Source organism: Ranitomeya imitator, chromosome 2, assembly GCF_032444005.1.
Source record: "Ranitomeya imitator isolate aRanImi1 chromosome 2, aRanImi1.pri, whole genome shotgun sequence".
In the NCBI taxonomy this organism is placed as follows: Eukaryota; Metazoa; Chordata; class Amphibia; order Anura; family Dendrobatidae; genus Ranitomeya; species Ranitomeya imitator.
Window position 1 is genome coordinate 196,485,321 of NC_091283.1, and position 16,052 is coordinate 196,501,372.

At 43.4% G+C, this 16,052-nt stretch overlaps 1 protein-coding gene across 3 annotated transcripts in view; it reads right to left on the reverse strand.

The window, feature by feature from the left end:
• DENND1A (DENN domain containing 1A) overlaps nucleotides 1–16,052 on the reverse strand; it is a 1,020,433-nt gene that overhangs the window by 20,290 nt on the left and 984,091 nt on the right. Inside the window, exon 20 of one of the 3 annotated variants that reach the window (XM_069748455.1) lies at nucleotides 13,234–13,293. The exons of the other annotated variants lie outside the window; for them this stretch is intronic. Coding sequence (XP_069604556.1) covers nucleotides 13,234–13,293 — 60 coding nt within the window. The remainder of the gene's footprint in view (nucleotides 1–13,233; nucleotides 13,294–16,052) is intronic. 3 annotated transcript variants of the gene reach the window in all.

A 16,052-nucleotide genomic window follows, 5' to 3' on the forward strand; every position in this document is an offset into this window, starting at 1 on the left:
GAACAAAATTTGTCACATACAATGCTCTGGACCTACTAAAGGTGTCAGGGCATACCATCAATCTCCTGATTCCTCAATGCATGCAGCAGTTCCGGAGAGTGGTTTGTAACAAAAACTGCTTGCAATATGCTCCTCATTGCAGCTCTCCACTCCCAACACTGTATGCTTGCTAGATGCTCCGTGCTGTAGCTCTCCTCTCCCAACAATGCTCCTCACTGCAGCACTCCTCTACTTACACTGTATGCTCACATGATGTTCTTTGCTGGAGCTCTCTTCTCTCGACACTGTGTGCTTGCTGCAAGATGCTCCGTGCTGCAGCTCTCCTCTACCAACAATGTATGTACCCCCCTGACAATGGCAGACGCCGAAACGTGCGTTGGGGCAGGGCACATCCTGGGGACTAAGGATTTGCAGGCATAAGGTAACTTATTGGGTGGCTTTTGGATGAAATTAATTGCACTTTAAGCTATGGATGCATACATATGCTTGGTGACTAGCAGCCTCATTTCAGCCCCCTTATACGATTAACTCCTGAAATGCCTGTATACCTTTGTACTTGTCTCTTGATTAGACTATACTGCATTTTCACTCTTGTGGCATAATGACTTTTTATTAGATTATATAATCACATTATGATATAATATTTTGGCCACATTGTATTTATTTACATTGAGTTTCAGACAATCAGTGTCCCTCCGGTTGCCCCCTCTTTCTTTGGTACTCTCCCAACCCTCCTTATGGTTTATGTATCCTTGAATAAACATTGTCTTTATTTAAAATATTGGATATTTGTTCGGGTTCTTTTCTCGTTGTTAATTTTCAACACTGTATGCTTTGCACGATGCTTCATGCTGTAGCTCTCCTCTCCCAACAGTGCTCCTCACTGCAGCACTCCTCTCCTTACACTGTATGCTTATATGATGTTCTTTGCTGCAGCTCTCCTCTTCCGACACTGTGTGCTTGCACGATGCTCCTCTCTGCATTTCTCTCCCTCTGTGCTCCTCTACCAACACTGTATGCTTGAACGATGCTCCTCACTGCAGCACTCCTCTCCTTTCACTCTATGCTCACAGGATGTTCTTTGCTGCAGCTCTCCCCTCCCGACACTGTGTGCTTGCATGATGCTCCTCACTGCAGCGTTCCTCTCCCAACACTGAATGCTCACAGGATGCTCTTTGCTGCAGCTCTCCTCTTCCGACACTATGTGCTTGCACGATGCTCCTCTCTGCATTTTTCTTTCTCTGTGCTCCTCTACCAACACTGTATGCTTGAACGATGCTCCTCACTGCAGCAATCCTCTCCTTTCACTCTATGCTCACAGGATGTTCTTTGCTGCAGCTCTCCCCTCCAGACACTGTGTGCTTGCATGATGCTCCTCACTGCAGCGCTCCTCTCCCAACACTGAATGCTCACAGGATGCTCTTTGCTGCAGCTCTCCTCTTCCGACACTGTGTGCTTGCACGATGCTCCTCTCTGCATTTCTCTCCCCCAGTGCTATAATGGCGAGAATGAGGAGTTCTTAGTTGGGTGAAATGAGACATTAGTCTCACCCAATCACAGTGAAAAAGGGGGTTCTAAACTTCTCAAGGGGCATAGACTGTGTTTTTTTTTTAGTTATGATTGGGCAGCATCATATAGGGGAAAAAACGAACCGCTCTCAGAGAAGAATCTGTTGCCACTCCTTGAAGAGGAAAAGTTGCAAAATGGGTGGAGTTTAATTAAGAAACCAACATCTCCATCACGGGGTGGAGAAAAATAAAAGGAAAAAAAAACATTGTAATTAGCTCTACAACCCCTTTATAGGGTAGTAAGCAGGTACAAATAAAAAAAACCTAGTGCCTATAGATAAATGGGAAAAATCTATATTAATTTCTCATTATATAAATTAGTTGGGAAGTAATGACAATGGATAAATCTGAAGAATTACAATATTGTGTTAGAATGTTCTATAAGAACTCATGTACACGGAGGAGAACAGAGAGAGCGGTCGGTCAAACAAATGTTTGGACAACAACTATCTGAGGTGTACAGGTCTATCTGCATGCACAAGATACATAAAATCTGTGCTGGTTCCTTATTTCCTGAAGTCTGGTGGTCTGTGTAAAAGTTTTCTCCTGTTAGTTCCATAAAATAACATCCAAAATATGTCTGAAGCTACAAATGTGGAGGATCCCTTTAAGAAATCTGCAAACATCATGCGGTTTATTTAAAGAAATAAAAATTATTGAGAACAATTAAACAAATTTGTAGTCAGCAATATTGAAGTAGTTGAAGCGTTACACAGAAGAGGAGATGAGAAAATGATTAATTATTCGGAGTCATTAATGAAGAGAACAACCAATGGGGTAAGTCCTGCACTAATTAAAGAAACGACTTTTATCGTTATTTTTTCTGGGTAAGTCCGCTCTCCTGAAGATTCTGTAATATGTTTTCTGCATCTTAAGATACCAAGTGTTCTTCACTATTTCCAAGTGTAACCTAGACATGATGGATGATCTGCGTGATTACATGGGATATACAACGGTAGCAGAGGTATTTGGGGGCTTAGAGCGTCAAATATTTGCAGGGAACGGGTTTCTTTAATGGTTATCAAAACTATTGTGGCTTTCTACAATAGAGTTTGTTACTTTAAAGGGGATTTCCACTTGTGAAATAAAGCGCTAGTTGAGCATGTCTCTAGCCCATTCCCTGTCATTTGGACTGTCAGAGACAGCCAGGCACAGTGCTCAGCCACCATTACATTTTGGACCTCTCATTCTAGCGATCGGTGGAGGGTGGGTGGGACTCTTGTGCCGATCAACCAGCTGTGACCTTTCTAGTGGATAGGTAAAAATTGGTAAAAAGTTTTTGATAAATATCTTTGTACCGTGATAGCCAGTAGTGGTTGATACCTTGCCATTAAAATGTATCAACCACTGAGGACTCTCAATTCTAAAAAGTTTTAATAACCAAATTTTACTTTCATTTCTGTGCTCAATCATAAACAGACTAACGTTAACCAACCTGTCGATATCGACAGGTCTAATATGTATGGGGGATCCCAATAGTTGGCGGAGAAAAGAATCCAGCATGTTGGATCTCTAACAACGAGTCTCTCATAAAAAACACGAGCGCTCGACAGAGAGACGTCCTGTGTATGGAGGAGTCGGGCGAGAAAGCTGCTGGATTCACAGGCTTTCTATAGGACTCCTGGCTGCGGTTATACAGCTTTTTACATAACAATACTGAATGAAATCATGGGCCGCTATAAATCACTAAGCTCAGCGCCTCTCCCACTATTCTATGCTGCACTCACATAGATTGTCAAGCAGCAGCACTCAATGTCAAGCAGCAGCTGCAAAAGCAAGCAGGATTTTAGGGTGTATAAAGACAGAAATAAAATCCGGTGATCTCAATGTATACTTGCCCCTCTATAAATCACTTGTAAGGCCTCATCAAAGATATGGGATCCAGTTTTGGGCTTCACATTTTAAGAAGGAAGCTATAGTCCGTTCAAAGGTGTCTGTCAGCCGTTTTGACCCCTGATCACAAATAATGATACATACTTATAGCATTATTATTATTATACATTTTTATAGAGCCATATGTTCCATGGCGCTTTACATGTGAATACGGGGCAAATATAGACAAATACATTAAGCATGAGCAAAAAACAAAGCACATAGGTACATAAGGAGTGAGGACCCTGCCTGCGAGGGCTCACCGTCTGCAGGGGATGGGTGATGAAACACTAGGAGAGGGTAGGGTAGGTTGTGCGGCGGTTCAGTAGGTTGAGGATCACTGCAGGCTGTAGGCTTGTTGGAAGACGTGAGTCTTCAGGATCTTTTTGAAGGTTTCTATGGTAGGCGAGAGTCTGATGTGTTGGGGTAGAGAGTTCCAGAGTATGGGGGAAGCACGGGAGAAGTATTGGATGCGGTTGTGGGAAGAAGAGATGAAAGGGGAGTAGAGAAGGAGGTCTTGAGAGGATCGGAGGTTGCGTGTAGGTAGGTACTGGGAGACCATGTCACAGATGTATGGAGGAGACAGGTTGTGGATGGCTTTGTATGTCATTGTAGGGGTTTTGAACTGGAGTCTCTGGGCGATAGGAAGCCAGTGAAGGGCTTGGCATAGGGGAGAGGCTGGGGAATAGCGGGGAGACAGGTAGGTTAGTCGGGTAGCAGAGTGTAGGATGGATTGGAGTGGTGCCAGAGTACTAGAGGGGAGGCCAGAGAGTAGGAGGTTGCAGTAGTCAAGGCGGGAGATGATAAGGGCATGCACTAGTGTTTTTTGGTGTCGCGGTCAGGGAATGCGCGGATCCGGGAAATATTTTTGAGTTTGTATTTTTATATAGGGGAAACCATCAGACCTCTTGTTACTAGATTTCGGGAGCATTATCACTGTAGGGGTATCATTGTAGGGGTTTTGAACTGGAGTCTCTGGGCGATAGGAAGCCAGTGAAGGGCTTGGCATAGGGGAGAGGCTGGGGAATAGCGGGGAGACAGGTAGGTTAGTCGGGTAGCAGAGTGTAGGATGGATTGGAGTGGTGCCAGAGTACTAGAGGGGAGGCCAGAGAGTAGGAGGTTGCAGTAGTCAAGGCGGGAGATGATAAGGGCATGCACTAGTGTTTTTTGGTGTCGCGGTCAGGGAATGCGCGGATCCGGGAAATATTTTTGAGTTTGTATTTTTATATAGGGGAAACCATCAGACCTCTTGTTACTAGATTTCGGGAGCATTATCACTCTATAACTACAGGAAAAGGATCGTTAAGATTAATTCACCACATACAAATAAAGCATGAATCTAATCCTGAGCTTTTGAGGTTTGTAGGTTCAGAACTGGTCAAGTTTCCACCACAGGGTGGCAATCACAACAAACTTCTACCAAGGAAAGAAGCAAAGTGGACAATAAAATCCACTGCGGTTAAATGATAGGCTGGATCTTTCCACCTTCCCACAATTAATTCAAGCACATCGCACAAGAAAACATGCAAAGAGGGCAATAAATCCCGCTGTGCTGATACACTGCGTATAATCAACAGTCTCGCGCCCTCCATCAACCTCTCAATGACTCCGATGCTGCAACTCTGACCTCCAGATACGCCGCCTGTAAATAAGAGTAATCAAGACATATTGTATGCTTGCATTCCTGTGCTTCCATCCTGCACCTGTATGCTTCCCAAAATATGTTTACTGCACATATAGCAGTCCAATCATGTGCAGCCATCAAGCCCCCACAAAGGAAACAACACCATCTGACCACCCACATGGACCCGCAGAAGCGTCCCCCACGCGAAACGGCCGTTGGCCCTCCCCGCACCCATATGTCCCAGGAACCCCGTCCACAGACCCACCATGGTTCAACAAAGGACATCGTCCACACAGCTCATGGGTGAGCGCCGCATCTCCTCCGCCCCTGCACCAGCTAATTATTTTAAGGCTAGAGAACAACCTCTCTACACTAACTTGGGTTGGTGGCAAAGCCGTAGCCACATAGACAACATAAAAATTTCAGGGTGTAAAGGAATTGCCTCGTGCACAGTCAGTTTTGATTAAAGATTGAACTCTTCTACTCTTCTTTTTCCCTGCGGCAACGCTTTTGCCTGCTCCATGTCATCCAAATGCTTTTCGAAATCAAACTCCTCATCTGATGAGGATGAAGAAACGGCAGCAGCAGCACTGGCAGGACCCGAGTCCTCTTGCTCTTGGCCGTCCTGTAGCTCATCCTAACTGCTACCTCAATCAGAGCTTCTTTTCCTTTAGTAAGTTGATGATCATCATCCAGCAATATACGATGACTCAGGTCCACATAAACAGCTGCCAGAATTTTATTTTCTAATAGCATTGTGTCTCTCCATTTCATTGAAGCAGCAATGCAATCTCCATTTAAACTTCCTCTTTGGGACAGGCAAAACAACAAGTTTATCCACTCCTTTATAAAAATGCCAGGAGTTAAATCCTCAGCTTGCATTATTTCCTACGGCGTTACTACCTGATACTACTTCAACACTTTCTGTATCAATATGTATTACCAAAAAAACATAAATGTATACTGACAAAATGTAAAAAGAAAAAAAAAGTGTATTTGATGTTGTAGCACCTTCTGTAATACCTATAAATGCATGAAAATGCCATCATTTTTTATTATCACAGTTTCTATAGTCAGAAACCACCAATAATAGGAGAATGACACATTGTTCGGGGCTCGTCAATGGGTATTGAAGTAGAAAACGCTCAGAGAGATATCAGACAGGCCTTAGATTTTGAGGAAGACCATAACAATACATGTGAGACGCTCTACAGCCAACAGACGAGACCCTATATTGTAACATAAGAACGTTACAAGATAATAATAATGCCAACCATGTGTTATTTCTCAAAGGGATGACAAATGAAAAAGTCATTGCCAAGAATGGGAAATCGGGAAGCTTTTGCCAGCTTGTAGAGCAGTGGTAAGGAGGAAAAGAGACCACAGAAGAAAGCTGTCAGAGAAAGGCTAAATGGCTAAGACTCGGAAGAAAAGAGCAAAAAATACAATACATATAATGTACACAGAAAAGATACATATACATATTATATGCGGTGAGAGAAATAATGGCTGCTCCACTTGTGATCTGCACACATGCATGAGAGAGAACATTGTGCAGTGATTAGGTTTTTTTTGTGGTCTGTTGGTGTCTGGTGCCGAAATGTAGTAAAGACTTTTTGCACAGAAAGGAGAAAGTGTGTGTATGAATGGATAGGTAGGTTCACAAGAGGAAGGAGCCGGACTCTCATCCACGCCCAAGAGGACGTGGTAAAGCATCCTCCCTATAGACCTGATCTTTCCCTACCAGATGTGGTAAAGCATTCTCCCTATAGATCTGATCTTGCCCCATCGGACATGGTAAAGCATTCTCCCTATAGATCTGATCTTGTCCCATCAGATGTGGTAAAGCATCCTCCCTATAGATCTGATCTTGTCTCATCAGACGTGGTAAGGCATTCTCCCTATAGGGAGGATGCTTTACCACGTCCGATGGGGCAAGATCAGATCTATAGGGAGGATGCTTCACCACGTCTGATAGGGCAAGATCAGATCTATAGGGAGCATGCTTTACCAGGTCCGATGGTGTAAGATCAGATCTATAGATCTGATCTTGCCCCATCGGATGTGGTAAAGCATCCTCCCTATAGATCTGATCTTGCCCCATCGGATGTGGTAAAGCATCATAGTAACATAGTAACATAGTTAGTAAGGCCAAAAAAAGACATTTGTCCATCCAGTTCAGCCTATATTCCATCATAATAAATACCCAGATCTACGTCCTTCTACAGAACCTAATAATTGTATGATACAATATTGTTCTGCTCCAGGAAGACATTCAGGCCTCTCTTGAACCCCTCGACTGAGTTCGCCATCACCACCTCCTCAGGCAAGCAATTCCAGATTCTCACTGCCCTAACAGTAAAGAATCCTCTTCTATGTTGGTGGAAAAACCTTCTCTCCTCCAGACGCAAAGAATGCCCCCTTGTGCCCGTCACCTTCCTTGGTATAAACAGATCCTCAGCGAGATATTTGTATTGTCCCCTTATATACTTATACATGGTTATTAGATCGCCCCTCAGTCGTCTTTTTTCTAGACTAAATAATCCTAATTTCGCTAATCTATCTGGGTATTGTAGTTCTCCCATCCCCTTTATTGGTAAAGCATCCTCCCTATAGATCTGATCTTGTCCCATCAGATGTGGTAAAGCATCCTCCCTATAGACCTGATCTTGCCCCATCGGACATGGTAAAGCATCCTCCCTATAGATCTGATCTTGCCCCATCGGACATGGTAAAGCATCCTCCCTATAGATCTGATCTTGCCCCATCGGACACGGTAAAGCATCCTCCCTATAGATCTGATCTTGCCCCATCGGACGTGGTAAAGCTGTTGTGAATTCTGCTCTTTGGCTCCCTCTGGTGGTTATGAGTGGTAGTACTGCGGTAGTTGGATCGCAGCATTTATCAGGTGTATCTATTTTTTGCAATTTGGGCTGGGCTATATAGCCTTGCTTGATCCTTTAGTCAGTGCCAGTTGTCCATTGTTTTTGGAGGATTCACATCCCTTCTGGTCTCTCCTGTTTGCTGTGCTTTTCTTCAAAGATAAGTCCTGGCTTTGTTTTTGCTGTCCACCTGCTGTGGACCTTATAGTTCTGTGCATTTTCATATTTTTGTCTTGTCCAGCTTAGTCTGTGAAGGATTTTTTGCAGCCTAGCTATTTCTCTGGAGATGCAGATATACCCTCCATGTCTTTAGTGAGATGTGGTGTTTTGTATTTTCTGTGGTGGATATTTTCTAGTGTTTTAATACTGACCGCATAGTACTCTGTTCTATTCTTTCTTTTTAGCTAGTATGGCCTCCTATGCTAAATCCTGATTTCATTTCTGCGTATGTTATTTCCCTCTCCTCTCACAGTCAATATTTGTGGGGGGCTGTCTTTCCTTTGGGGATTTTCTCTGAGGCAAGATAGGTTTCCTGTTTCTGTCTTTAGGGGTAGTTTATTCTTAGGCTGTGTCGAGGGGTCTAGGGAGTGTTAGCTACCCCCCAGGGCTACTTCTAGTTTCACTGTTAAGTTCAGGGTTTGCGGTCAGTACAGGTTCCACCTTCTCCAGAGTACGTCTCATGCTGCTCCAAGGCCACCAGATCATAACATAAAGCATTCTCCCTATAGACCTGATCTTGTCCCATCAGATGTGGTAAAGCATCCTTCCTATAGACCTGATCTTGTCCCATCAGATGAGGTAAAGCATCCTCCCTATAGATCTGATCTTGCCCCATCGGATGTGGTAAAGCATCCTCCCTATAGACCTGATCATGCCCCATCGGACGTGGTAAAGCATTCTCCCTATAGACCTGATCTTGCCCTGATTGGATGTGGTAAAGCATCCTCCCTGTAGACCTGATCGTGCCCCATCGGATGATCACCTGATTTATTTTCTGGCATATGATGGTATTATTATTCTTTGCTCATTATTTTTATTGCATTCATTTTTTTTCCCCAGAGTATGTGATTAGGTTTCCTAATTCGGGCACTTACAGTAAATTGAACACGTATTTTGGCTCTTACCTAGGATGGTTGTAACATAGACCCAGTTTAAGAACGTGACCCTGTCTGGTCTTCATGATTATTCCACCTATCCACGCATATGCATGTATTTATCGTGTATAACATTTTTAAAGGAATTACAATAAAGAAAAAAAAACTTGGGCTGAAAGGTGGCAGATGAGGTTTAACAATGATAAATGTAAGGTTATACACATGGGAAGAAGGAATCAATGTCACCATTACACACTGAACGGGAAACCACTGGGTAAATCTGACAGGGACAAGGACTTGGGGATACTAGTTAATGATAAACTTACCTGGAGCAGCCAGTGCCAGGCAGCAGCTGCCAAGGCAAACAGGATCATGGGGTGCATTAAAAGAGGTCTGGATACACATGATGAGAGCATTATACTGCCTCTGTACAAATCCCTAGTTAGACCGCACATGGAGTACTGTGTCCAGTTTTGGGCACCGGTGCTCAGGAAGGATATAATGGAACTAGAGAGAGTACAAAGGAGGGCAACAAAATTAATAAAGGGGATGGGAGAACTACAATACCTAGATAGATTAGCAAAATTAGGATTATTTAGTCTAGAAAAAAGACGACTGAGGGGCGATCTAATAACCATGTATAAGTATATAAGGGGACAATACAAATATCTCGCTGAGGATTTGTTTATACCAAGGAAGGTGACGGGCACAAGGGGGCATTCTTTGCGTCTGGAGGAGAAAAGGTTTTTCCACCAACATTGAAGAGGATTCTTTACTGTTAGGGCAGTGAGAATCTGGAATTGCTTGCCTGAGGAGGTGGTGATGGCAAACTCAGTCGAGGGGTTCAAGAGAGGCCTGGATGTTTTCCTGGAGCAGAACAATATTGTATCATACAATTATTAGGTTCTGTAGAAGGACGTAAATCTGGGGATTTATTATGATGGAATATAGGCTGAACTGGATAGACAAATGTCTTTTTTCGGCCTTACTAACTATGTTATGTTACTATGTTATGTTACTATGTTAAAAACTTTTTTAATATTATTACAATTTGAAGCTGGATCACTTTTCTTTTTTCAATATAGTTTTGGATGCTAGTGGTGGCATCATGGCGGCATTTTCTGCAGGGAGCTGATCAAGCAGGGCACAGTTATAATAATTATAATAATAATAATAATAATTTTATTTATATAGCGCCAACATATTCCGCAGCGCTTTACAAATTATAGAGGGGACTTGTACAGACAATAAACATTACATCATAACAGAAATACAGTTCAAAACAGATACCAGGAGGAGTGAGGGCCCTGCTCGCAAGCTTACAAACTATGGGGAAAAGGGGAGACACGAGAGGTGGATGGTAACAACAGTTTGTATGTCCTGAAAAAGGTGCATTAGGGAGCTGGTGGGTACATGCGACGGTGAGCAGAAACCGGCCAGCGGGACACAATTTTGGCCTGGTGTACATTACAAGGACGCTTAGGGTGGAATTAAGTTTTCAAAGTAAGATCCAAGCAAATTTGAGACTTACTTTGTAATGCAAAGTATTGTCTTTCTAAAGTATGCCATGAAAGTCATTACTGCTAGTGATGAGCGCAAGTGCTCGTTACTCGAGTTTGCCAAGGGTGCTCGGGTCTGCACAGAGTATTGCGGGTGCTCAAGTGACATGCCCCACAGCTGCATGCTTCGCAGCCAGAAAACATATGGGGATTGTCTGCCATGGGCATCCCTGTATGTTCTGTAGTCTACCTAACAGCTATGAAACATGCGGCCGCGAGGACTCGAACATGTCACTGGAGCACCCACGATACTCAGGAAGACTAAATGAGCACTTGTGCTCATCACTAATTACTGCATTTTACGTAGTGCGGTGGTCCGTGGGCAGCAGTCCTATGCAATGCATACACACAGCACTTGTAATTTCTATCACTTATGGTCCACAGTTTCTTGCGTTGGGAGACACAGGACAATCAGGAGCAGAAATAGAATAGAGTCAATCATGTAACAATACACGAACAAACAACATCCAAGGTTTGACAGACTGGACAGTCCGCAAGAAGGTTTACTTTTGGCAGATTAGTCCTGCACCGGACACACATTTCTCTTCCCAACATTTACGTCTCCTTCACCAGGTTCCACAAGTCATAGGACACCTAGAAGAAACCATGCAGTAGAGGCTTGCTACACTACAGGAGTAGCAGAGCATGCAATGTTAGCAGTGAGTGCGCAGCTTTAACCCTCTGTGATTTGAAGATAAAGGACTTTGAGCAAAAATGACTTTAAAAAAAAAAATCCAAATAATACCTACAAAATCTTGCATTTGCTCCTATATCATCAGTTAGCCGCTTTCCACTTACATAGAAGACTATGAAGAGTAGGAACCACATGCCCACAAATCCACCACTATGGCCATGTTAGAGGAAACTAACTAACCAGACCCCATCGATAAACTGTTCACTGCTCTCCTTCCAACCTACTATTGGCCTTCATTGTTATTTCTGTTCAAACAAAGCTACAAGACTTCTCTTGTGCTGCCCTGTACTCTGGAAGAGGCTTTTATTTGCTCACTTTCAAATAACTGAATCAAATCCATCTATGTTAAAGGGAACCTGTCACCCCGTTTTTTGAGATTGAGCTATAAATACTGTTAAATAGGGCCTGCGCTGTGTGTTCCTATAGTGTATGTAGTGTACCCCGATTCCCCACCTATGCTGAGAAATAACTTACCAAAGTCGCCGTTTTCGCCTGTCAATCAGGCTGGTCAGGTCGGGAGGGCGTGTTCACAGCGCTGGTTCTTCCTCAGCTTTACGTTGGTGGCGTAGTGGCGTAGTGGTGAACAAGCAGCGCGCGATCTGCGCTGTCATCCCTTTCGTCGGTGGGGGTGGCCATCTTCCTGGGGCCGCGCGTGCGCAGATCGAGTGCTCTGCTGCACGGGGCTTCAGGAAAATGGCCGCGGGATGCCGCGCGTGCACATTAGATATCGCGGCGGCCATTTTCCCAAAGCCGAGTTTGCATCTCGGCTTTGGGAAAATGGCCGCCGCGATCTCTAATGCGCACGCGCGGCATCCCGCGGCCATTTTCCTGAAGCCCCGTGCAGCAGAGCACTCGATCTGCGCACGCGCGGCCCCAGGAAGATGGCCGCCCCCACCGACGAAAGGGATGACAGCGCAGATCGCGCGCTGCTTGTTCACCACTACGCCACCAACGTAAAGCTGAGGAAGAACCAGCGCTGTGAACACGCCCTCCCGACCTGACCAGCCTGATTGACAGGCGAAAACGGCGACTTTGGTAAGTTATTTCTCAGCATAGGTGGGGAATCGGGGTACACTACATACACTATAGTAACACACAGCGCAGGCCCTATTTAACAGTATTTATAGCTCAATCTCAAAAAACGGGGGTGACAGGTTCCCTTTAAACAGTATTATTTTTAAATCTGTTTCCACTATAATACTGATGTTCATGAAAAGTGTTTGTCTTTCTTTTTAACTGTATTTTCTACAGAGATTGATATTGTCAGATAGAGCTTCTAAAAACAAGCACTTTTTCAATTTACTGCTTATTAAAATGTGCAGCAGTTTTTTAGATATCGACACTTTAGTTTTTAGCCCATTGCCTCGGCAACCGACCAACGCTGCAGTCTAGCTTGACAGCACTGCGTTAAATCTGACTGGTGGTCGGTCTCCGAGGCAACGAGCTGTAAACAAAATTGGTAATATCTCAAGAACGGCACAGAATTTTAATAAGCATTAAATTGAAAAAATGATTGTTTTTACAAGCTCTATCAGAAAATACCTATTTAAGAAGTTGAGAATAATTGATAATTCTATTTACTTGTAGTAAAACAGCAGATGCACGGCTTGACTGTGCACAGACAAAAATCAGTGCCTAGAGTAGGAATCTCCAACCTGTTGGAATTAGAGACCACCATCCTCAAGCATGGATGTCTGCTCCAACCATGTATGCCCAAAGAGCATTACAGCTCAGCCCTAGTCCAGGGTCGGTCAACGAGATACAAGGATTGGAGAAATGCAAGTCTTAATGCTCTGCCGCAGACAGAGCCGTTTTCTTTTCATGTCTGGACATCATTTTTGCTCATTCAGTGTATAATAGACCCGAGTTTATTAGAGCTAGTCAGAGAGCGAGTCAGGCAAAGTTGTAAGTGAGAGGACAGACTCGCAAACTCTACTCACGGGCACCGTGCTGCGCTGGATCCTTGGCGGAGGAGGTCGAGGAGGGGGAACCTTTTCTTGCTGTATCAAAATGGAAACTGACATATCAGTTACAAGAAACATAATTCATCCATGTATCTTATTGTAACTTTATCCATCGAGTTCCATCTTCTGTGGGTAACTAAGACTAATCGACCTCCAAGATCAAAAACTTTCGACAATGAGATATCCATCTCTTGGCAATAAAATTAATCAAAATGTTGTGGTCATAGCATTATTAATAAAATTATATAACATGATATACCGTATACATTTAAAGGGTATCTGTCAGCAAGATTTTGCCATGTAATCTGGGAGCAGCATGATGTAAGGGCAGAGACCCTGATTCCAGCAATGTGACACTTGCTGATCTGAATGATGTTGTTTCTGATAAAATCACAGTTTTCTCTAGCAGAGCTCAGAATGCTGAGCTGTGTATAACTACGCCCATATCACTAATTGGGCGCTTTCTGTGTACACTGTGTATAGGCAGAAGGCTATCAATCAGTGACAGGATGGTGTTACACAGAGCAGGAGGACTAGACAGCACGAGCCACCTAGCCCTATAGTGATAATCTCCTGCAGATAAAACACTGTATTGAAACAGCAACACACAGCCTAGTAAGTGACACATCGCTGGAATCAGGCTCTCAGCCCCTACATTATGCTGCTCTCAGGTTAAATAGCAAAAATCTCTTGATAAGTTCCCGTTAAATAATATGAAAATATAGTTCTTTTCTTACGCTCGATATAAATAATATTTTGTTTTTATTCGTGAATATTCAGAGATTTCATCTCTTAGCCCACCCAAGTCTACCTAATCCACGAAGCCCTGTAATTCAGAAGCTGGGATTGATCCAGTCTCTAAAGGTGAAGCATGAGTCCAGATGGGTCAAAATATTTAATTTTCACTGATGAACACTATAACCAGGATCACAGCAGGCAGTAAGGTAGCATTGCCACATATCGTAGGAAGCCCCCAAATAATAATAGTGCTCACTTATTCTATATTTGTATCCATGAAGCAGCAGCAATATCCAATACAAATACTTCTGACGCCAAAGACCATTCTGGGTGTAGAGAAACATTGCTCGACACAATTGGTTGGGTAATTTCGCTCATACTGAGAAAATGATAAATCTAATAAAGACGTGTGAAACCCAACAATCAATAACGGGTCATTGCTTTGTATCAGAACATTACAGATAGAACGGAACACGTTAAAGTGTAACCGTTGTTTTAATTCTTATTTAATAGATTAATAGTACACAAGAAAGTAAGAAACTTCGTAATATATCTGAGCGATCCGCTTCGTTACTCATAGAACACAGACTTTCCCATAGCTGAGATACAAGAACACAGTTGGTGCTTCTAACATTCTATGGAGGGGGAGGAGCTAGAGGTCGATACAGCCAATCAGATGCAAGTTCTGAAATGACAGTTAAAATTTCCCATAGAACTTTATGAGCACCAACTGTCATCTACCTATCTCAGTAAGGCTACTTTCACACATCAGGCTTTTTGATTCAGGCGCAATCCGGCAATTTTTGGAAAAAACGGATGCGTTTTTTTTTTTACACCGGATCCATTTTTTTCCCATAGAGTTGTATTAGCGCCGGATTGTGCCTGATGGCCAGACGTTTCATCCGTTTTTTTCCAGATCCATACAAATAGTCGTTTCCGGCGGAAAAAAACGCACACCGACAGAATCGGCCAAAAACACATGAAACGGAGGTGTAAAACAATTAATCCGGCGCCCTTATCCTGTTTTCACAGCATTTTCCATACAAATCATGCACATTTTCTGTTCTGGGGTCTCTCTCTCTCTCCCCGGAACCAGGAAGTTAAAAAAAATCGATGCGCATTAAAGAAGACCGGATCCAGCTAAAAAACGGATCCGGCGCATGAGTTTCACAATTTGCACCAGATCCGCTTTTTTTTATAAATTGGCCGGATTTTGCCTGAAAACAAAAAACGGATGTGTGAAACTAGCGGCACTGAGCCCACATCAAAGCCGCAACATGTCAGCTATTTTGTACAGCTGTCATGTGCGCGCAATAGTGGCGAGTGTCAAACGCTGACAGCAGCATTTAACTACCGCTTCTGGCCACGCGGCCGGAAATGCCCTAATCGCTGACCCCGTCACATGATTGGGGGTCAGCGATGTGTCGGCATAGTAATCAGAGGTCTCCTTGAGACCTCTATGGTTACTGATGCCGGCCTGCTGTGAGCACCACCCTGTGGTCGGCGCTCATAGCAAGCCTGTAATTCAGCTACATAGGAGCGATCTGAGCTTCGCTGCTATGTAGCAGAGCCGATCGAGTGGTGTCAGCTTCTAGCCTCCCATGGAGGCTATTGAAGCATGGCAAAAGTAAAAAAAAGTTTAAAAAAATATGAAATAAATAAAAAAAATATAAAAGTTTAAATCACCCCCCTTTCGCCCAATTCAAAATAAAACAATAAGAATAAAATCAAACCTACACATATTTGGTATCGCTGAGTTCAGAATCGCCTGATCCATCAATAAAAAAAAAGGATTAACCTGATCACTAAACGGCGTAGCGAGAAGAAAATTCGAAACACCAAAATTATGTTTTTTTGGTCGCCGCGACATTGCATTAAAATGCCATAACGGGCGATCAAAAGAACGTATCTGCACCAAAATGGTATCGGCACGCAAAAAATAAGCCCTCACCCGACCCCAGATCACGAAAAATGGAGACGCTACAGGTATCGGAAAATGGCACATTATTTTTATTCTTTTTTGCAAAGTTTGGAATTTTTTCTTTCACCACTTAGAT